General features: G+C 42.2%; 1 protein-coding gene across 2 annotated transcripts in view; it reads left to right on the forward strand.

The window, feature by feature from the left end:
* The window catches only part of ca16b (carbonic anhydrase XVI b), a 126,762-nt gene that overhangs the window by 91,811 nt on the left and 11,395 nt on the right, over positions 1–23,556 (forward strand). Inside the window, exons 7-15 of one of the 2 annotated variants that reach the window (XM_080026019.1) lie at positions 2,087–2,244; positions 3,275–3,467; positions 9,198–9,382; positions 14,486–14,594; positions 14,683–14,732; positions 14,837–15,599; positions 16,272–16,410; positions 19,074–19,165; positions 20,230–20,321. In XM_080026019.1, the coding sequence (XP_079882145.1) occupies positions 2,087–2,244; positions 3,275–3,467; positions 9,198–9,382; positions 14,486–14,594; positions 14,683–14,732; positions 14,837–15,599; positions 16,272–16,410; positions 19,074–19,165; positions 20,230–20,321 (1,781 nt within the window). The remainder of the gene's footprint in view (positions 1–2,086; positions 2,245–3,274; positions 3,468–9,197; positions 9,383–14,485; positions 14,595–14,682; positions 14,733–14,836; positions 15,600–16,271; positions 16,411–19,073; positions 19,166–20,229; positions 20,322–23,556) is intronic. The other variant, XM_080026020.1, reaches the window with a different exon arrangement.

Below are 23,556 nucleotides of genomic sequence, written 5' to 3' on the forward strand. Positions count from 1 at the left end.
CCACCGTAGCAACAAAGATTGATGATCTTGCGTTCACCTGCTTAAGCATCTGTCTTTTTATCTCCAATCCCAAATGAGAGTCTAAACACAAAAATATGAGCAGAGTTTAACTTCAAAAGGAGGCAACATTTGCAAGATACCGCCTCTCTCTTGCTAGTGTTGCTCCAAGGAGCTTCTCTCTCTGAGAAAAAAAACTTTGAATTAATATGAGGCTCATTTAGACATCACTCTGTTATATTTGGACTCAGACATACATGTATTGGCCATTGTGGCTCCTTGCATGGGCCCAGATTCACCTTTCAACCATTCATGTCTCTTCTTATATACCATTGCTTTAATTCAGCATGGCATATAGTCTTTAATGACCGCTGCTGCGCTGGCTTCACTGCATGCATGACTTATGCAGACCATAAGCAGATGTTTGAGCATGACTATGTAATCCTTTACTGTAGCTGGAGACACAGCAGCTCTGTTTACACGGACACGTGTGACATGTTTTACAACCTGCCTGAAGGTCTTTATGTACGCATAAGCATACACTGACAAGGATAAGTAAATGGATGAGTATATATAGAGGCAAGGAGTAATTGCTCTCAACCCATGCTGGTTTCACAAGACTAAGTGCAGGGCTTCAGAGTCGCTTCTAATTATAATTTCACTCCCCACACTTTGTGGTGCTGAATGTTTGATCTTGTACAATGTGTACTTCTGAGGTTATGAACTTTTTTGTTGTTGAGCATACTTGTGCGAAAAAAAAAAAAAAAAACTTTCTGAAAGAGCAGGAAAAGACCACTAGAAATTATACATTAAAAAAAAAGTATACGCTCTTACTAAATTCCACTATAGTAATTAAGAAAATAGCCTACTTCACTGATTGGTCTGTTTTCATGGGAGGGCATTTCACCTGTGGGTTTTTCAATGGACAGGAGGTATTTAAGATCCACTTTTCTCTTGTTATATAACCTTGATAAATAAATCTCCAGCCGTCTCCAGAAGTGGCTGAACCACGTTAGCTACACAGACGTTGGTTCTACTACCGCCTCAGTATCTTGTGTGTCCCACCGGCTGAAAGAGAACTCTGTGTGTGGGTGTGGTGTGCTTTTTGGACTCTCTTCCTGCTGGCTGCTAAATGCCCCCCAAACCCCACCCCTCCCTCGCTGTCAGGGTGCTTGGTTTTCCACCAGCTCGTTATCCCACAGTCATCCATCCATCAGCATCCCGGCGGCCCACGAGCGATAGGGCACGTACACTGTCTGAAGACGGGGAGAAGAAAGGCTGTGAATACGCAATTCAAATCTGAGTACAGATTAAAAAATGCATGGGGGGGGAAGGGGCAAGGCTTCCAGTATGCCAATACTCTTATCAGTCCCATCACAACAGAACCCTTTTTTGATTTTTCAGTAGTTTTTTTGATAAGGTCATGAGCTGTGAGAGATTGGATGAATTCAGCTATATTTGTTTTTTCTTTTCATGTCATTATTCAAGGAAAAACAAGCCCACAGGCACACAGCTTATTTGCAGGTGATATAAGGGATCTTTCTGTGGATGAAAAACCCGATTCCTGCATGATATTTTTGTATTTATTTTATATTGCTTGGTGGTTCTCATCATGGAGGATACAACATATCTGGTAATCATTTTTGATCTGTCCTAATCCCGACCCATGTGGCCTCTTGCCAAAGTTGTTACACGGCGCAGAGCTGGGCTACCACCTAGCCAGAGATCAGCTGTTTTAGCAGGGCCATTTTATCTTGACTCCTCTCCTTTTGCTCCTCTCTCAGCCCATCAGAGGACAGAGATCTCGCCAGAGCGATAGCAAGTGGTGAGGCTTTTAACTGCTGTCTCCGTCATTCCTACTAGTGGAGGTTTCAGGAAAGCAGTAATGAATAATAATAAAAAATGCCACTGGGAAAGTGAAATGAAAACAACCCTGTAAAAATGTTTGTGTAAATGTTACTCAAGATATGCAGGATGCTCTCGCAAAAGCATCAGTGCATGAAATATATGGCATTTTTGCTGCTTGTACGGAAGTCTCTGCTTTTGCTGTGTGTACTGACAAGTTTGATCCCCTTTTTGCCTTACCCAGAAAAGGAGACAAACCTCAGGTCGTTCATCCTGAGGGATCTGCTGCCGTCGTCTGTGGACAGTTATTACCGATACACCGGCTCTCTGACCACGCCGCCCTGCAGCAAAGTAGTGGAGTGGATCATCTTCTCCAGGCCTGTGTATCTGTCTTACTCACAGGTGCGTCAAGTCCACACACACACACACACACACACACACACACACACACACACACACACACACACACACACACTACAGTAGATTTCCCCCCACGCACGGATCCCATTTGCACACAGTCATTGGAACACTTGCTGTCCCACAGGGTCGGCGGCACAAGCAATTTTTCCCCTCATCTATCTCTCTCCTCCGTTTTCCCTCGTTCCTCCCCAACTCCTCTGCATATGAAACCATAACTGCCTGTATGGCGGATGATCAAGCAGGAGAAGAGGGGAGCCAATTACTAGCATTTGAATGATGGTCTGAGATGGTTCTTATAACTGCACATACATATTATGGTGTTTGTCAGTCGAATACCGCTGCTGGCCGCACATGGAGGCATAGTTGTATTGTTCAAGTTATTCACATGGAGAAAATGTTGATCCATTACAATTTTTATTGATCTAATTTATTTCAGTGAAGGTTGAACATATTTTTAAAATAAAAATTAAGCATTTTACAGCACCCACCTATGCGCACTACAGCGGCTTACCTCCCTATTTCTATCAAGTTGAAGGAGGACAAATCTTTTGTTCAGAGATGACTCCTGCTGCAAGAATATTGACTATCGCTACCATGTTTGTGACGCTCCCAGATAGCCTTTTATGAACCTGTAATTCATTTCTCCAAGCACGCATAGGACACATTGATTCCACAGTATCTGTAATGTGTAGTCATTACAGAGCGCGGCAGGAGATCATTCATGGCAATCAATGGCCACAAATTTGCCCCATTGAGGAGTTACAGCCCGGCAGGTAGCCAGGGCGATGATTGAGGTCCGCGCCTACTGGGGCCTGTGGTGTGAATGTGTTCTTGCAAACACTGGGGTCCATTTGTGAACAGTCAGGGAGGCTGGCAAGTTGCTCTAAATGCAGTCCTGCATGAGCTATCATATTCAACACAAATACTCACACACACACACACACAAACACACGGTAAGAAAAATAAATTCAATTTGCTTCAATCGCTGTTGTCTGTTTTTCTTTTCATCTAGCTGGACTCCTTTTACTCCATCTTCACAACAGAGCAACAGGATCATGTCAAGTCCGTGGAATACTTGAGGAACAACTTCCGGCCCCTGCAGGACATGGATAGTAGAAAGGTCTTTAAGTCGGCTGTAAAAGATGCATGGCAGAGAGATTTGACTGCGATCCTGGAAAGCCCTCATGGCACTGAGGCTTCGAGAGGTAAGCTTTGTTTTTCTGCATTTTATCCCATTCTCCCCTGCCTTGAGCACTACTCGTTTAACCCAAGGTTCTCCTGTAATTACATTCATGTAACTACAATCATTACTCACTATTTTACTAGTTCTTCTGAATCACTGCCTATATTACTCTGCTATATTATTCTCTACTCTTGCTGTAAACTAAGGACATGGTCATTGATACTACAGTACAGCCAAGTTTGGATTAGTATTATATAATGCACACTGTGTGCAGTCCAAGGTTACATCAGATGAACAAAAGCTGCCCAAAAATCTTACCTAAGGCTCTGACACGAGCAACAAAAACATGATATTTTTTTTGATATTTTGGTTGTTTACAACCTTCAGAAGTTGTTTACCATTCACTAAGCTCCAACCCCTCAGGTTGTCATGTTTTCCATTATCGCACCGTACATATAACGCTTGCAATAATAACAGTGGCACATTTACTTTTAGTTCTTAGTATGTTTTTGAAAACATGATTCATTGATTGCAGACAAAAGTGGGCTTATTTTTAGACTGGTGTCAACTGGCACTAGTGACTCTTTCTCTGAGTCAGTTAAAAATGCTGTTTCCTCCTGACCATTTCGTGTTTCCAGCTGACTTGTATTAAAAACGAAGAGCCTGTAAAGTATGGGCAGAGATTTGTGTCAGTAGAACTTGAATTTGAATTGATCGACTTGAATATGAATTGATCAACCTGCATTTGAATTATTGATACTTGAATTCGAATTTATACACTTGAATATGAATTATCCATTTGAATTTGAATTAATTATACTTGAATCTGAATTTTCTCTACTTGAATCTGAATCAGTTAATACAAGTTCAAAATTCAAGTTTTCAAATTCAAGTAGAAAAAATTCAAATTCAAGTAGAAAAAATTCAGATTCAAGTAGAGAAAATTCAGATTCGAGTAGAGATGTGCACATCTGGGTTCTTTGAGGAAGAGCAATCGAGTGCAGATCTCTGATCCTAAGCTACAGCGTCCGGGCGGTGACCGTTATTTAACGTTCAGGAAATATAAAGTCATAAATTAGGCTAGTTTGTTTAATCATCGTCTGTGTTTTTGACCTCTTGTTTTATAATCGAAGTATCTTTTAGAACACTAATCACGTTTCAGTAATTAAAGTTAAGTTATTAATTAAGTTATAATATCGCCAATAGGCTATAGGCCTATCAATGAAAACAGACGGTCAAACAGCGTCCAAATGAGCTAAAATCCTAAATACAATAAACAGTAACATGGCAAACTTATTTTTAGGTAAGCTAATTGATTATTTATTCATTTCTTCACATGTTTACATGTTTAGAGGCGAAGGATTCCTCCGACGCTCTCTGTCCGGCTTATCAGACAGCACTCACGATGATTAAACAAACTAATGTATGACTTTATATTTCCTGAACGTTAAATAACGGTCACCGCCCGGACGCTGTAGCCTAGGATCAGAGATCTGCACTCGATTGCTCTTCCTCAAAGAACCCAGATGTGCACATCTCTACTCGAATCTGAATTTTCTCTACTTGAATCTGAATTTTTTCTACTTGAATTTGAATTTTTTCTACTTGAATTTGAAAACTTGAATTTTGAACTTGTATTAACTGATTCAGATTCAAGTAGAGAAAATTCAGATTCAAGTATAATTAATTCAAATTCAAATGGATAATTCATATTCAAGTGTATAAATTCGAATTCAAGTATCAATAATTCAAATGCAGGTTGATCAATTCATATTCAAGTCGATCAATTCTAATTCAAGTTCTACTGACACAAATCTCTGCCCATAGTAGGGGTGTGCACGTGTACACGTGTAACCGTTTAGTAAATCATAACCGTTTATGAAAAATCAATAAACGAAAACCGTTTTTTTTTTTTTTTTCAAATTTCAAAGTTTTTAAATATGTTCTGGAGACACGCGTTTATTGATTTTACATCACTAATAAACTAATTGGGGAGGATAAAAGCTAGTCTGCCGAGAATCTGTCTGTCCCTCGGCGAGTGTGTGTGAGTGAGTGTGTGTATCGACGCACACACACACGGGGAGTCGCCGTGCTGGGGCTCGACTCACAGCCACGGACGAGTGATGAAAGATAACCTAAAGATTAAAGTTACCCGGTCGACGTGAACTACGCTCGTAAGTAGCCCGAACTTTATAACACCTGTTCAACATGCATTTAACTGTGGACATGTAGAAAGCGATAGGCTATATTAATCAGGAAATGAATGAAGACAGATTTTTAACAAAATTAAAGGTGGAATTACTCATTTTACAAAGCAAAACATATGCTTAGAAGAGGATTAGGACCACATGTGAAAAATAGATTTGAGTTCTGACTTAAAGCTCAGAGAACATTTTATAATCTATATTTTGATCCGTCAACACTAATAAAGTTTGACTATTTAAAGAGATGTATTGTGTTGCTTACAGCTACTGTTCTACCTGTAGTTAATTCTAACTAGCATCTACATGCATTCAATTAAAAAAAGATTAAATGCAAAAATAAAAATAAAAGTAACATTGAATTTTCTTTCACGCTTCAGTTTGAAATCAGATCAGTCTTGTGCTTGTCTTCATGAGAAGCATTCGGAAGGAAATTGGTTACGACAAATGCTAGTTTTCCAGTTGTTGTGGGGAAATGATTTAGCACAATATAAAGCATATCCACTGGGTCGTCACATCCTCTGATGGTGGAAGTAGTTTCAGAATTATTTGTTGTTTATTGCCGTCAGCAGTTCAATTTTGACCATATGTTGAACATGCCATTTATTTAGGAGCACATTCAAGAAGCACATCTTGCTCCTGAGCATAAGGACCCTTTCACAGCATGCAGCTATAATCAGTTGGTCAGTAAATACAATTGAACCATAGAAGGAAACCACCTTTCTATTTCAGTTGGGTAAAGAAATAATGAAATAGTCATAGTATGTTCTGGTGTAATTAAAATCAACACAATAATAATGATTCAAATGTTAGGGGCATAGTTTGTGCACGTCATTCTCTCATTGTTAAAACTCATTCTCATATCAAAGAACGTATTAATACAAAGCACATGCCTCACGCAGGGCCTGATCTGAGTGCTTTTGTTTGCCTTTCTCTTATGTGTGCATCTTGCACGGCTTGCTTTTAACAGAACAGCACAGGAACTATGGAGACTAATGAGAACGGCTGCTGCGCCTCAAAGTAGTGTTGTTGGTGTCTGGCGGGGAGAATTGATTGGGTATGGTTGTGATGAAGTTGGAGCACCCTAACAAGGCCGATCAGCAATCATCATTAATATGTGGCACAGCTAAAATAGAACCATACAAATTAAGTTGTGAAATTGCTTTTGTGGCATGTCGGTAGGCAAAATGAATGTGGACCAGCGTATCTCTCCCTTTTTTTCCCTCTGCCCCACCTCTCCCTCTTTCTCATTTTCCCTGTGTCCCTTGCATTTCTATTCCACTGTGTTAAAATGTAAGAATCTATACTTAATGGGAGATGCTGGGAATAAACAGTGTCAGTCTTATCTTCAGGGGTGACATGTGTCAAGGTTGTGTGAGGGGGGATATTTAATCTGCACACATTAAATGATGGCTTGGCTTGTAAATGTTACTATGAGAGCCAGGGCCACACCTTGACTTGATGTTCCATCAGTTTGGCTTTTACAGCTGCACAAAGTTGTTTGGCCATTAGAGATGCATAGCTAACCTTTTCTGATGCAATGCACAGGTCACGGGTTAGTTTGTGTAGCGCAGATATATTGTTTGTACAGGGATAATGCCAAGTGTGCCATATACGGCAGTAAGTGTTCATTTGCGTTGATTTTACACTGTTAATCTGCATGTGTGAAAACAACAAGCATTTGAATGCAAGCCTTGTTCTCAAGTGGAGACCAGGTTTCACGTACCTCTGTTTAGAATGTGGTCGGTCTGTGGTGATATTTTCCATAGGGCTGCAAAAAACTATTATTTGTATTAATGCTCACTCTGCTGATTCTTTTCTTGAAGAATTGAGATTTGTTTTCCCTATAACATGTCAGAAAATTAATATTTATGAATTGCCCATCAGAATTGATTGTTCTGTTGTTTTTTGCATTGCAGAACCTGAAACCAACACATGTATAGCACTTTTGCATGGAAAAGGACTCAAGGAACAATTTGATATTTTACTATTTGCCAATTCATTTTCTCTCAGTCGGCTTATCGATTAATCAAAGAAAAAATATTGACATTAACATTTCTGACTTTGTGTTTTCAACAAAATTGTTGTTTTTGCCATCACTCCAATGTCACAATGGCACATGGCCTCCTTTAAAACATTTTGTACTGTCTTGAGAGGCGAGAAGCAGCGGAACTGCTGTTTGTTGACAACAGTCAATTCATCCCCTTTATGGTGGAAGCTGCCAGGAGAAAGATTCATGTTCTGCTCCGAGTGGTTTTGCAGAGTGAGGTGAAACCACTATGAGGCTTATTTTGGTGTGTTGGGGTTTTATGTATTCCGAAAAAACCGAAAAATCCCTAGCAAATAACTCTGCTAGTGATTAAACATTAGGTCCTATTTACCATTCGATTCACACTGTGCGGCAGTTGAACATTTTGTTTTCAATTGAAACTGAGATAAGTGACAACAATCTAATTTGCATACACGACTCAAACAGATTAAGAGAAGCGCTAATTAATTGTTGCCAATCTGCCATTAAACGATAAAGGTGTTCATAAAAGGAACAACCGCCTCAGATCAATGAAGTCTCAAATGAATACAGACACCTGGGTTGATATTTATCTTGTATATCTATACCTGCTGTTGATTTTAGCTAGTACACCAGTGTTGATGGTGAAAAGGATGATGACTGTCGTGACAGTAATGATACAGGCAGTAAAACCTTGATTATGTCCTCAGCTGTTGTTCAGCTACTGAAGTTGACAACCCGACATCCGGCGGGTTCTAATGCATCTCACACCTGTCACACTTCATCAACACCCCATATTCTTGCTATTCTTTTTTCTGTCCCCCGTGTCCCCCCTGACTTATTTCCTTTCCAACCTGTCTCCATTTGCATTATTTGCACTTTAGCTTCACTGTGTAAATGGAGAAAAACTGTGGCGACAATTTCAATTTGACAGAAACCGTGTGTGCACATGATCAGTTGACACTGGCTCTTGATTGCTGTTGCCCTTGTGTGCTGAGAAGCATGTCCAGATTGTCCCTTCCTCATACTGACACTTCCCAGTGTTAATATCCACGCTGCAGCCTACACTGCCACCTTGAGGCTGAATCACAGCTTTTTCTAACATCCTCCATCCTGTTTAATGATTCACAGAAAAAGGAACATTTAAATCACATAAAGGGCAGGAAGTTGCAGTATTACCTGTACCACATGTTTAGCACAAAGCTTAAAGTTGATTTATATTCTACCTCTCCTGCAGTGTTGTGGCATGAGAATGACTCAAGCGTCCAAATTGACAATCTACACTGACGTGTGTGGTCCCGCCTGATCATAGTCTAGCCTCCTGGCTTTGTTATTGAGTTACTGTATTATTCCTTTACTTATTTTTACAGTGTTTTTCTCGAGTGGAAATGGCTTTTGAGTCAAGTCAGAAGCAAACAGTAGTAATAATAGGCTTGTTTAATGGCAACCTGCATTCTGCCCACACATGTCAGTTTCACCTAGCTGCATTCAGACAGTACGTGCCTGTTTGTTTTACTCCCATTCCTCTACCTCTCTCTTCCAGTGTGCAGCAGTGCCCCAGTGAGCATGAAGATCAAGACACTAAACCGAACAGCGCTGATGGTGAGCTGGGAACGCCCCCTGACCATATACCACCCACCCATCACCAGTTACATGGTCTCCTACAGCTGGGTTAAACCAGACGTTGTTGATGAAAACACCTTCACCAAAACTGGGGACCAGAGCATGGTGAGCGTTACTATCAATTGTTGTTTAAAAAAACTAGTGCAGTGCCAGTAGGAAGCAGGTAAACAAAGAAACATATTAAGGTGCGAACACACTAGGCATTTTACACGCGTAAGATTTACGTGCGTAACGCAGCTAAAATGTTGCTTGATCATTTTGTGTCAAAAATGGTTATACGCGCGTAACCTGCCTAGTCTCCCTCCCGATATTGTATTTCCCTTATCAACCATGGCTGATCAGACCCGACACAACAGCGTGCATGTCCGCACAAAAACAACAACAACACAGCCAACAACTGTGCCAAAAGACAAACTGGACAGCACAAATAGCCTAGCATTAAAACAGCATTGGATATTCACGGCAGCTACATAACAAACACAGTTACAGCAGCATCGGTGCACGGCGGCACAACATAAAGGCAAGTAGCCAAAATTACCCTACCTGGCTGTGACAGGGGACCGTGGCTGGCGTAGATCAACACCGGTGCTTCGCTCTACTTGTCGTGAAAGTCCCGCGGACAGTCGTCATGTTTGGGTTCATAATATGAGGCGCTAGCCGCCCGCACACAACAGGGTGAGTTAACTAATGCTATACGGCGCTAACTTTGTTTATCGGCTAAAGCACAGCCGCACATTGAATTAACCAGGAAGTCCATTCTCCTGGTTTACTTTCCCCACGTGTTCTAACCCCGAGCGGCTTCATACAGCACCGGCCGCCCGCAATACATTTTTCTCCTCGGTGTCTCTCATCATCAGCCTCTGTGTACAGTACACTGTTCTCCGACCCTGCCAATGTATGTGACGTCGCGGGTCAAGCTCAACGCTGATTGGCCAACGCGGCTAATCGTCTCGCGTAGGAGCAACAAAAGTTCAATTTTTTGAACTCCTCGCGTAGCTATACGCGCGTAATATTTACGCACGTAATATATACGCGCGTAAACATGTTGCTTTAGCGCGAGTGAAAATGTTGCTTTAGCGCGAGTGACGCATTTACGCGCCATGTACGCGCGTAAACCAATGGTTCCCTATGGAAAAGGGGCGGGTTTCATACGCGTCTGTACGCGTGTAAAGTGCCTAGTGTGTTCGCACCTTTAGACAGTACATTTGGCTGCTATCAGTGATGGCTAATTTTACACTGTTAAAGGTTATTATCAGTAAGTTACTCAGTAAGTTACTTTGTAGAAGTTGGCTATAGAGTAGGGCAACATTCCTTAGTGTATTGTGTAAAGATAACCACAAACTAATTCCATGTGTTTTGTTAAGTGAAATGAAACAGAAAATGTGTTAATTAAGTGTTGAATCCTAAAGAAGAATCGAGCTGTACAGGTGTTACCTATACAATCTGATATTATGGTACCTTGCAAACTGCCATCCATACGGCACAATGCACTCAAACTTACAATCAGTTGCCTATATAGTAAATGTTTGCACTGTGTATAAAAGGAGTCTATGCTGCACGCCATGACAACATTGTCAACCCCATTACCATTACTGTTAGGTATTTGAAAGATAAGACAGAGTTTGGATAACTGTCAATTAACGTTACTGTGTCAGTAGCAGTCAGCTGTGTGTGTGTGTGTGTGTGTGTGTTGGGGGGGGGGGGACTTGTGTCCGCGCGCGGGTGTCCGCATCCGAGACCGTGCTGTCAATTAACGTTAACGTGTCAGTAGCAGGCAGCAGTGTGTTTGTGGGGGGGGTGGGCTCGTGTGCGCGCACGCGCGCTCGGTGTGTGGGAGCAGACTTGTGTGCGCGCGGTCGCGCTCGGGCTTTCAGTTTAGATTTTAAACGGATATAAAACATTTTGTGGAAGCATCCGAGACCGGGCTGTATTATTACAGTGAAAATAGCGTGAAGTGCAAGAGATTCAAGATTCAAGATACTTTATTTTGTCATTGTACCAAAACAACGAAATTTTGTTGTTTTGGTACACCTGTCACCACTAAAGCGGACAGGTGGAGCAGATGAGGAGTTGTTGAGGAAGTGAGGCTGTGTCGGTCTGCTGTGTGTGTGTGTGCGTGTCCCGCTCGTCAGAGGGAGGCGGGGTTTAGTCGGCTCTGTGCGCACGTAAGCTACTATTCGCCAGCATGATATAAATATGATAACTTCTACAACTTCAAAATGAAGGATGAAGGATGCACACCTTCGTGCTGTGTTTAAGCAATATCCGGAAGCTCATGCTGATCTGACCAAAACTCAGAGATATGCGAGCCACAGACACACAGACAGACGTTTCTTGCTTTATATATATATATATATATAATATATAATATATATATACACACACACACACACACATGCGCACGCACACACATATATGTATGTATGTGGTTAAAACAGCTCTGACTGGTTTGCAGATTGTCTGTCCTTATCACTGGCGGGATCAGAGGGTGTCTTGATCAGTGTGTGTGTGTTGAACCCTGCATATGGCTGTGATATGAGGGCCCAGAGACACCCCCTGTCACTCACCTGTCTAAGAATAGACTGTGGCACACACTGACTAGTCTAGCTGATGTATATTTGATGTGTTGACTAATGCACCTGTGGCCTTCTTTCATTGAGTATGTGATGCAGGTCTGCTCAATGAGAACTTATTGCAAAATAATAATTCATAAAAAATAAAAAGATTTGAGCAAAAGCAATGTTAACCAAATACTAATGTTATACTTTGTTTATCTTATTTTAGCATTTTGAGAAAATAATCATGTTGGGAAACATCCAGTGTGTTTCAAGGCAGCGGATGCAGCTCTTTGAGCGCAAACTGTCTTATTTATGTAACCAATGCCGGCAACTGTGCAATCACAGACCTTTAGATCTCTCTAGAGACATTTCTGACACCACCAGTGATCATACAATTCTGCCCGTGGGCCTTAAGCATCGAGTTACCAATTAAGTTCACACTGTGTCTCTCCAACCGAGCATTCACTGTCTCTACAGAAATATATCCCCCACCCCTGCAGGAGGTAGCACCTACGGGGATGTTTTTTTCCACACTATATATTTTTCTCCCTGGTCTTGTATCCTTCCATTTGTGGGAATCCAACACCCAGCTGTGCATCCCTTCAAAGCCCACTGACCCCCAGCTGTCTTGACAGTCTGCATGGCTGCCTCTTTAGATATCGACAGTGCAGGGGCAAAACACTCAGCCACTGGTTGAGAGGACCCAGAATCAGTTCTCTGTTGGCATTACTACCTCCAGTTGGTCATGCATTCCAGTATACACAGTTGTCATCATCATGGGAGGGAAGCTGGTGAGGGATCGTGCATTGTTTCTGCACTAGCGGTTGATTAGAGCTACTGTACAGAGTGGCTGGAATCTGCAGGGGAATGGCTTTAACCTTTAAACACACAACAGGCTCCCAAGTCTCTCCAATGTACAGACCATAGATAGTATATAAAATGGATGTAGCATCTGGGCTGACGTCAGTTATTCCAACTGCATCCAATCGTCCTGGCCTATGCGCGTCGCCATCTTGTCAGAGTTTGACTCCACTTACTTCCCTCTTCCCGAAAAAAGGCATTGATGTGACTTCGGGGGGAGGGAGATACGCCCATCTAGCTGACGTTTACCTCCGAGGCAAAGTGAGGGCTAACGGGCGGCTAGCTGTCACTCAAGAGACCGCGTCCTAATTATTCAGATATTTTAACCTCCAATAGAATAAATACTAGCCAGATAGAAAAAAAATCCCCCCCCTCCCCAGTGTTGTCATAGAGATATAAACTAAACATACAGACTAGAATGTTTTTTTTAAACCAGGCCTTAAATAAGTTTAATAATGCTGTGAAAACGGCATATTTAACATGGGAGTCCACCAGCCCTTAGTGGCCACCCGGTGCTAATGCAATTTTTGTCACTTGCGCATTGGGTGCTGGTAGAACTCGCTGTGGTTGGGGCTTGGTACAGACGGATGTGTAGGTCACTCGTGTACAGAATCTGACACTAAGAGTAATGTTTTAATGTTCATCATTCATTCATTGTCATTCCACGAGAAGATGTGACATTGTGACACGTTCGGAAGCAAAAGGCAATTTACGCAAAAGTGAAGCCTCCAGCGCAAGCATGCCGAGTATGGGCCTTTGGGTGAATTAAGAGACACCAACAGGCTCTTCCTTGTTTTGTGCATTCAAACTTTTGGAATGAGCAAAAGTCAAACGTATATGTAATTTTTAATTTAAAAACACAATTGACCTTGGTAATTCAACTATTTTGTAGCAAACCCGCAAATCAGACACAAATTATTATTCCGCACAGTTTTTACTTTTCTGAGTCTCTGCTGCAGGATGGAAAAATAAAACAAATAGTTTCAATTAAAGAGAGAGTTTTGATTAGTGTTGCTCAACACCTGCGGCTTGTTCACAAAGCTGTCACGCCATTCTTTCGGATGTGGACCGTAGGAACCATCTCAATGCAATTGCAGTCTCCCTGCCTGTACTGCATATGTGAAGTTGAATAATTTCTTAAAACCTATATTTTTAACTTTGTAGCCTTGCAAGCTGAACAACAGTTATTTGGCTCTTGAGGGCCACTTGGATTAGACCTAATGGATTTGTATAATTTAATTATTTGTTGTTTTGTTACATGTCTTTGTAAGAGCATGGTAAGTTTATATTGTTACTCTAGATGAATTGCACGATTATTGTGTCCATGAGGTTCTCTATTTAGTTACAAGTCACTCTCTCTCTCTCTCTCTGTCTCTCTCTCTCTCTGTGTGCTGTCAGTCTTTCTTATTTTGCCCACTTCATTCCAATTTCTGCGTCTTATCTCTGGATACCTTTTTTATCTGGAATATTTTTGAGAAATACTAGCTCTCCAACACCAGAGGCAATCACACATTCGTTCCGAGAGCCATTTTAATATAAGTAAAGGTAGCTGCAAACGGCACAACACAATTAAATTAGGCAGGGAATGGAGGAATTTTAATGCATTGAACTTGTGGGTTGTAGACTGTTGTTGACAGAACAGGGGCTCTGCGCTGAATATTTTATCATAGTAGGCAATAAGATTGAACAGCATCCACAGTTCTTACTTTGTCACATTTAAACATCATTTACAATGTGTTTGCAAGTGTTTTTTTTAAGTGTCTGCATATGTGCATCTTTTCTTATGCAGAAAGCGATCATCACTAATGTGTCCCCTAAGCTCCTGTACCTGTTCAGAGTGCAGGCGGTGTGTCAGCATGACCTGCGCAGTGATTTCAGTCAGACACTTCTGTTCCAAGGTACTTGTCCAAATCATAATGAGTCATGATGTATTTTCAAATGAAATCAAACAATTTTTTTAAATGCTGGCTCTTCTCTTGTTTTCAGCAAATACAACACGGATTTTTGAAGGCTCTCGTATTGTGAAGACCGGGATGGTGAGTTGACCCCGAAGATAGACACGTTTTCTTTTTGTGTATGTTAGAAACATTCATGCGGTAAGGTTCTGTATATAACCTCCTTTTCCCTCTTCCGCTGCCAGCCCACTGTTTCTCCAGCGTCCTCGGCGGACATGGCTCCCATTAGCTCCGGCTCCTCCACTTGGACGTCCTCTGGCATCCACTTCTCCATCGTCTCCATGGCAACAGGCATGGGCCCGTCCTCTAGCGGCAGCCAGGCCACGGTGGCATCGGTGGTGACGAGCACCTTGCTGGCGGGCCTGGGCGTGGGGGGAGGGGTCATCTCTTCCTTGCCTAGCTCCGTGTGGCCCACACAGGCCCCGCAAGCCACGCAGAACCCCGCCCGCCCCTCCGCCGACCCGGCAAAGTCCAGCACGGAGCAGGCGGGCACCGAAACAGACGCTCCATCCGAGGAGAGCCAGGCCACGCACGAGGGCGGCGGCGATGAGGAGGAAGGGAAAAAAGAGGGGGAGAAGGAAGGGGAGCAGGAGGAGGAGGAGGAAGAGGAGGAGGAGAAGAAGAAAAAGAGCAAGACCGATGCACCCGATAATGACGAAACGCGAGTGAACAGCACCGTGGCCAAAGAACCATTAATCCCCACCCCCGCATCCACAGCCAAAGAGAAAGCAGACGCCAGGCCTACTACGGTCAAAGGCGCAGTAGGACCTTGGAGCAACGGCACTGATGACCGGTCGCTGCTAGACATGTTAGAGAAGAATCTGACAGATGTAAACCCAGTCTCCACGTGGGCGCCTCGTAATGACAGTGCAGAGATGCAGATTCCCACACTGGCTCCAAAGATCAGTAGTGACGGAAAGAGCCTGTGGCCTTTCTCTGTCCACACTGGTAAGCTAGACCTCCCCTCTCTCTTACACACACAGATATGACACAATATGTTGTTTATTTGTTCTTTCAGTCCTTTCATCTTTCCCAAATGGGAAAAGTCCCATTTGAAATGACAGTGAGGCTTTGTGCTTTTGAGGCCAGCTATCAGACAATGCAAGGCTCCTCTCCAAAGCAGAACGCTGCTAACACTACAGACAGTTACGGTGCACAAATATCTTGATTTAAGACAGTACCTACAATGGTTACCATCTCAGTGAAGCTCCAGGCTTTTTTCTCACTACAACACAAGAGGCCTGAAGGCACGAGTAAGCCATCTTGCCAAAGGGGTTCTGCCTCAAGCTAATCCTTTGAGATCCCTTTTGAGAAAAAGAATAATGATTAGAATGTTTGCCAGATTTTTGTACCATTGCAGTGTTAGACATAGAAGTACCAGGAGCATTGATTGAAAGCTGTAATGAGGCTCAGTGTAATCTTGCAATACTTCTGGTCCAATCAGATTGTTTTGCCATACACATTTTCTCATGAGTGTTTCACCATAACAGGTGTGTAGGTGTGTTATAAGCTAAGTATTGAGCTTACAACATAGGCACATTAAAAGTTTTAAATTAGTTGGTGTTAAGTCAGTAGAATATCTTCAGGCATGTATTTATGTGTCATTACGTCCTGTTCCAGATAGGACCATCTTGTCCAACGTGACCCGAACGCCTCACCCTGGCATGGGCCGCATGGTGTGGATCGTCCCGTTGGTGGTGGTGTCTGCCCTCACTCTCCTCTGTCTCATAATGCTGCTGATTGTGATGGTCTACTGGAGGTGAGTTCCCTATACACTATCCCATTGAGAAATGGGCTCATCTTAAATAAGTGTATCACTGAGTCCTCCATATGGAATACTATAGCAGCCCCTGTCCCACATTGACCCAATCCATACTTTGTTTCCCCCCTTGAATTTTCAGACCCATTTGGTTTGAATGTGTCTGTTTTTATAGGAGTATCTGCATGTTGTGTGCACATCAATTTCACACAACCTGGGAGTAAAGACTGCTACACCAGGCCCATCTCCCTATACCTGGGTGTGAGGGTCGGGAGACCTGAAGGCCCTGCTGTGTGCCGGGAAGGGTCCCAGCTGGGTCTTCATCTGCTGGGCTAATTTCCAGCCATGCTATTGGAGTGCCAGTAATTACACAGGCCATGCCACTGGCACATGGGGATGGGGGGGGGGGGATTTAATGAGTTACAAATAGCACCATGGACCGTTTCCTCAGCTGGTCTCATTGTTATTCACCGTCTGCATAGGTTTTTTTGTTATGTGTTTTTTTTTGTTAATATTTGCAATGTGTCAAATCATATACGGGTGTGGTAAGAACAGCCTGGTTATCAGCCCATAGACGTGTTAAAAAAACAAAGTTGGAGACGATAGGACTGTAGTGGATTCAGTTGTTGGCGGATTTTCAAAGTTGGAGACGATAGGACTGTAGTGGATTCAGTTGTTGGCGGATTTTCTGAGAGTTGTGTTACTTGAGAAGAGGAAGAGCATGGGCAGCTCTGAGATTGGAGAAGGCCATCACAGATGTTGTTGTGACAACTCTGACATTTCACAAACAATGCCTGCTTCCCCTGGGGAGGGGACCATGATGAAAGATGAAATCAACCCATTCACACTCTTTCCTTTTTCTCAACCCATTCACACACTTTCTTTTTGTCGTGCTCTGTATAGTACATCTTTTGGTGACAGTGCAGCTATTGAAACCAGCCAGTCAGTTTCTCTGCTAACAGATGTTTTGGTCATTAACAGCTATATTTATAAATGTATATTTAAAAATATGGGACCACATTTTGAATTTGAATACCCTCATGTTACTCGTTGTAGTATTGTCTCCAGTTAATCTCAGGTCATGAGTCTGTCTCCGATGGAATTAATTGCTGGCGTTACAGTATGCATCTGGAAGCCTGTGAGGCTTGAGGTGTTTGTTATAAACACACAGATGTTCAACGGAGAAAAAACATCCAATTTCATGTTAGTGACTCAGTATTTCTGCTACTGTGCAGGTGTTAAATGGGATACCACTCTCCTGTTTTCTTTTTTTTTTCTTTTTTTCTTTTTTACAACTGAAATCCATTCAGAAAGCATATTTCCACTATTATTGTATGACTAGCGAGATCAGAGAGGAGGTGTGGACTATGCTGGTTAGTTAACTACATGACATCCGCACCCACCGGGAGCCATTAGATTGAGAGGCTGTGACGCAAGCCAGGGGGGAGCTCTTCTCCCTTTTTTGTTTTTTACACTCTCTCTCTCTCTCTCTCTATCTCTCTGTCTCTTTCTCTGTCTCTCTCGCTGTCTCTTTCTCTCTCTCTCTCTGTCTGTCTGTCTATTGTTTTCCTATATGTTCTTAAATTCAGTGCAGCATTTTTATTTTTGTTCCATCCCTCCTAAAGAATGACCAACATTTGCTCCCTCCTCTGCATCAATTACAGGTAGGATTAAACCTGGAAAATGCTTACACTGAGATGAAACATGGGTCTTATATGTGCAGATGTATTCAGGCATTATTTGTAGTGTGTGTGTGTGCGTGTGTGTGTGTGTGTGTGTGTGTGTGTGTGTGTGTGTGTGTGTGTGTGTGTGTGTGTGTGTGTGTGTGTGTGTGAGGAGATGGTGGTGGCTGCAAGGTGTTCAGGACCTTAAAGATCCTTCACTTACAGAAAGTCTCTTTTTCAAGACTTTTCTAAAAATGAGGACCACTGCAAATAAGGATCTTTGGGATGTAAATTATTGTAGACAAAAAAAGGACAAAACTACAATTTGTCTTTTTCCAAAACTGTGATTGAATATCTTAAATTTTTCAGTCTATGAAAAATGTTAAGATAATGTTTTCAATTTTGGTGAAGGGGGATTGTCCTTCAGGGGGGTAACAATATTTGGAACAAGAATGTCCTATGGCTTAGTTAAACATGTTGAAAGTTTTGTCTCGTCACTGCAAATAACCTTGTCATTAAGTTATATGAACATCTGTGCGTTGAGTAGCAGCTTCTGGCAGCAATTACTCACACCATCCAGAAAATGCACCTTTTAAGTTTATTTTGTTGTCCTCAAATTGGAGTGGGATCCCTTCAAAGCATGTGTATGTGTATGTGTGTGTGTTTGTTGCCCTGGGTTTAGTTGTCTCCAGTTTGAGTAAAGAGCTAATTTAGTCTCTGTGCTTTGTGTCCCAGTGAGTTGTTTACCTGTTCCCTGTAGTCGGCTCAGACTGTGTTTCCAGTAGCTGCTCACCGGTAGCGACTCTTATCCGTGTGCCATCAGCTGTGTCCCAACTTCTCTGGGGTTTTCATTAGCACTTTACAGCCCTTCCAGTGTCAGTCTATTCAGCTGTTTAGATGCTAATGTTGACAGAACCGGATCTGAGAACAATGGGATAACAACTCCCTAATAGACTTCACTGTGGCTTCAAACTGTACTTCTCTCTCTTTCTCTTGTAGGAGATTCTTCCAGACAGCCCACTTCTATGTGGAGGAGAGCAGCTCTCCACGAGTGGTGGCCAACGAGAACATACCAATCATCCCTATACCAGGTAAGCTGTATTTCCTTAATTATATTATAATAGTACCGGAATAAAGTTTTTAAATGTCCCAGAAAATGAAAGTCATAAAACAGCAGCTTTGTACACTTAGAATTTGCATTAGCTTATTATCTGCCTGGATTGTTAACATTTTAATTTCGTATGGGAAGTAAGAATGAGATTGCTGTTAAAAGTATTACTATTGCACATATTTATGTGGGGCATGCAAGCATACATATGAACATACCTCCATTACATTTTCATATCATGTCAAGAAAAGAATAGGCCAAATCAGCCGTAGTTTATTTCAATTGATGACCCCTAAAGCCACATTTCACCCAGAACCATTCGGATGAACTGTTTAAACTTCTAAGTATCTTGGCACTAATACAAGGGAAGGAAAGATATTTTGATAAATGAACAGATTAACCAAGGAGAGTTCACCTTTATGCCGTAACCACTGGGGCAAGTCAGAGCCCTTAAGGCTCCAGCTGTGACGGCGCATTAGTTAAGACATTGGCCAGTATCGGCAGCGATGACAGCTGGGTCCCCTGCTCTATTGTCCCAGTGTAATGGTGACCAGCCTCATCAAAGAAATCCCCCATGTGTGATTGGGGGCTGATTTGGCTCGGATGAGACAGATGCTCCCTCCTATAAAAGCTCAAAATACAAAATCTAGACATTTGTGATAGAGATTAGTCTGTCAAAACAACACAAAACCCGTCTTTTCTTTTCTAATCTCTTCTCCTCTTTCCTCTTTTGTTCATTACATAGACCATCAGTGACTGATTTGGTGTCAGAAAACTATGAATTACATTTGCTGCCTGGTTGCATCAGGATTGCAACTCAAATGACAAATGGCACTGGTTTCCATGAGTGTACTGCCAACACACTCCCGCGTGTGCACTCATTATCAGAATACATGGTGGCTGGAACCAAACCCTAACCATCCACCACCACCATGAATAACACACACACACACACACACACACACACACACACACAGACACGCACACACAGACACACACACGCAGACACAGCAATTTGTACATCCCTGTTCTGTGTTTCTCCTGCAGATGACATGGAGGCCGTCCCCGTTAAACACTTTGTGAAACACATCATGGAGCTGTACAAGAACAACCTGCAAGGTTTTTCTGAAGAGTTTGAGGTACGCTTTCAATTATGCTTCAATGACGAGTAGTTGTAAAGCATAATTTACCAAAGTTTTGTTTTGTTTTTTTATGGAAAAAAAAAGATTGTTTGTGACCTTTTAGCTCTGCTCTGCTGGATGTTTACGCTGATTTATTACAAACAAGTCAAGAGGAGCAAACATGAACTGACAGGTTACTCTAGACAGATCAAATTCCAGTGACAGACAAGTCTTGCAGCACTTAACTATATCTTGTGCATTTAGTTATGTCGAGCTTATTAAGAAATAATTCATCTATCTAGATTATACGCCGTTCCTTTTATTTGGTGATTTTTACTGGACATCAGGCCGCCGTGGTTAATGATAAACACACGTCCTTCAACTGCTAACATGGTCGCATGTTTAGAAGGTAGGCTATGGAACGTCAAACGCCCCCCTGTTCCGCAACAACAAGCTGGCCGCATTTATACAGTGAGGCGGAACTGATTGTATCGGCAATCTTACAACCCCCGAGGTAGTAAAATTCCCGGAACAATCTCTCGCACCTTCCTTCCCCTGTTCCGCAACGGTCGCATTTATACAGCAGGGCGGAGGGCCGAAATTCCGGCATATTCCCGGCTTTCACTGGCTGTGTAAAAGGGGCTAACTGACTGTCGCTTCAGTCTAAAGGAGCTGAACCGATCCATAATGGAAAAAATACACAAGTGTTTGTTTGACCTGAAACAAACAGGGCAAGGTGTGAAAGCACCTTTTAGACTGTAGAACACATTAGTTAAGTAAGACCCCGTTTCCACTTGGCATTAACATCTGACTTTTGTAATCGGATCACATAAATAAAGCTTTAACTACAGGTGAAAACACTCTCAAGACGCATAGAGATCGGATCACAAAAACCACATTCGGAGGTGGTTTACGTCGCTTGTGACCGCTATGTCCGCAATCATTTGGTAGTGGAAACACGAATGTGACTCTTGTCCACTTTAGGGACCTCCTACTCAACTGCTGCCCCCTGTCTGAGCGGAAATACGTTAAAAGTGCATCACTGGCGTTCATGCAGCTTTTATAGAAGCCTCATGAACGTTAGTTGCATCCGCCAGTATTGCAAATGACAAACTTTCTGTCCTCTGGTTTCATTTCACTGCGTAAATCTGAAAACACGGAGAGCTGCAAGGCAACGACTTCCTGTTCTTATCCGCTTAAAAATAAAAGTCAACTCGCGTTTGGCTAGTAACAGGCTTTTAATGTGAAGGCGCACAGGAAATATTCTGTTCGCATATAAAGTAACTTAACTGCATAAAACCGTGTACTGGTGGTGACAAGAGTGTAGCAGACGTTAGAAAAGCCGCCCGGCAAACACACATCTTTCACCAGCCAAAGTGGCGTAATAACTTACTCGCCTAAGAGTTTTTACTTTTATATACTATCTATGATATTTCCCGCATTTGGCGAGTGTTAATGTAGAGCCCTCTAAGCAGTGTTGTGCATCGCTCCTCCATGAGACAGTAGCCTATCTCTTCAACCTAGACTTGTAATTATCTTCGCATGTAATGCATTTTAATAGCAAATGCGATTGAAACTGTGGCACTGTACAGCCCTGTATGTTTACTTGTTTGAACCCCACCGGTTAAAAACAGCAATGCAAACGGAAATGATGTACGTGTTGATTTAAATACAGCGCGGGTAAATGGAATCGGATCACAAGTAGACAGAGAAGTCACATTTGAAAATACAAGTGGGAACACACGGACTGAGAGCTGTCCACTTGTAACCAGATTCAAAAAGTCAGATGTTAATCCCAGGTGGAAACAGGGTCTTAGTACTGAGAGCATATTCTGCTCAGTACACTTCTCCTTCTACTGTGAATACGTTGCATGGAAATGGGCCTTTGGTCTGAGCCGGGCTTTAGATCATATTTTACGCATGTGTTTGTATGCATGGTTTCTGATTTTGAACAGATGGTTCAGAGAAAGATGGAGGAAAAAAAGATCAAGAGGGACGAAGGTTAATTAGATAAGGTTTGTCTGCCGGTTGACTGGATGGGAACACATTCTCTCTGTGTAACCAGGTTAAGAAATGAGGCAAAAGGCTTCAACCCTAGAGAAATTCTCCTAATTAGCTTGTGAAGCTTGTGTGCATAATTTTTCGAATGTGAATCCACGATGAGGCCGTGTTCCGAAATGATTTGTTGTATTTTATAAGGTGGGTGGGTGGGATAGCGGAGAAAGAGGAAGGGAGGGCTGTCCCGCTGGATACCTGAGTTCAAACCCCAGTGGCAGTAAGCATCTGCTCTGCTCTGCTGAAGTGTCCTTGACCGAGACACCGAATCCCTGCTAGGTGTTTCCGAGCTCCTTATGCAGATGGCAAGTTAAAAAAAAAATGTTTCCCCTTAAAGGTGCTATGAGGAACTTTCAGGTTTTGTTAATTCTTACACCCCCTTTGGTCAAAATGTTGCTGTTTTTCCTGGTTGAGCGTACCCATGACAAAGGCATTAGAAGAAAAACTATATAAATATAGCATTCTTTGCACTGATGGTCTCATCTGCTGTTACATGTCATTTATGATCGTCAGAGGAAACTTAGTCTGTTTCAGAAATATTCAAAAGTTCTTTGTAGCTTTTAAAAGACCAATAGTAGGGGAGACCGGGGTAAGTAGGCACACTTTTTACTCTAGTGAGAATTGCTCATCAACTAAACATCTTTCAATAGTCATTCCTACATTAAATTGAAGCTTAAGGTGTTGGCTTGAAATGTGAACCCCTCACTTTTTCTAACTTATTGTAATAAAGAATAACTTTACCATCAAAGACACATTGTGACAACCAACCCCATCAAGGGGTCGGTTGTCACACACTATGGGGTTGTTTGTCACAATGTTATCTTTATGGGAAAAATCTTAAAAAGCAGAACTACATTTGAAAGTTTAATTTCATTGTCAAGTTGAAAAATAGGCCTACATAACTGTATGCATCTTAACACAAAATGAGCAAGGAATTAACAAAAAGGAAATCCATATTAAGACCAACCTACTGTATGTAACAACATAAAGAACAAAACAAATAGGTCTAACAATAATAGCCTACTCAACTAGGATACACACATTCACTATCTGAGTTACAGTGATGGCAAATGTAGGGTCTGCTCACTCTAACTAAGCAGAGATTGTGTGCCCACTGGTTGCACATACAACACTTCTCCCTTACCTCCCCTGAACGGGTGCTGGGGAACGTTTCCATACAAACCAAACACAAACTATC

The sequence above is a fragment of the Ammodytes marinus genome, assembly GCF_949987685.1.
Source record: "Ammodytes marinus genome assembly, chromosome: 4".
NCBI classification, from domain to species: domain Eukaryota; kingdom Metazoa; phylum Chordata; class Actinopteri; order Uranoscopiformes; family Ammodytidae; genus Ammodytes; species Ammodytes marinus.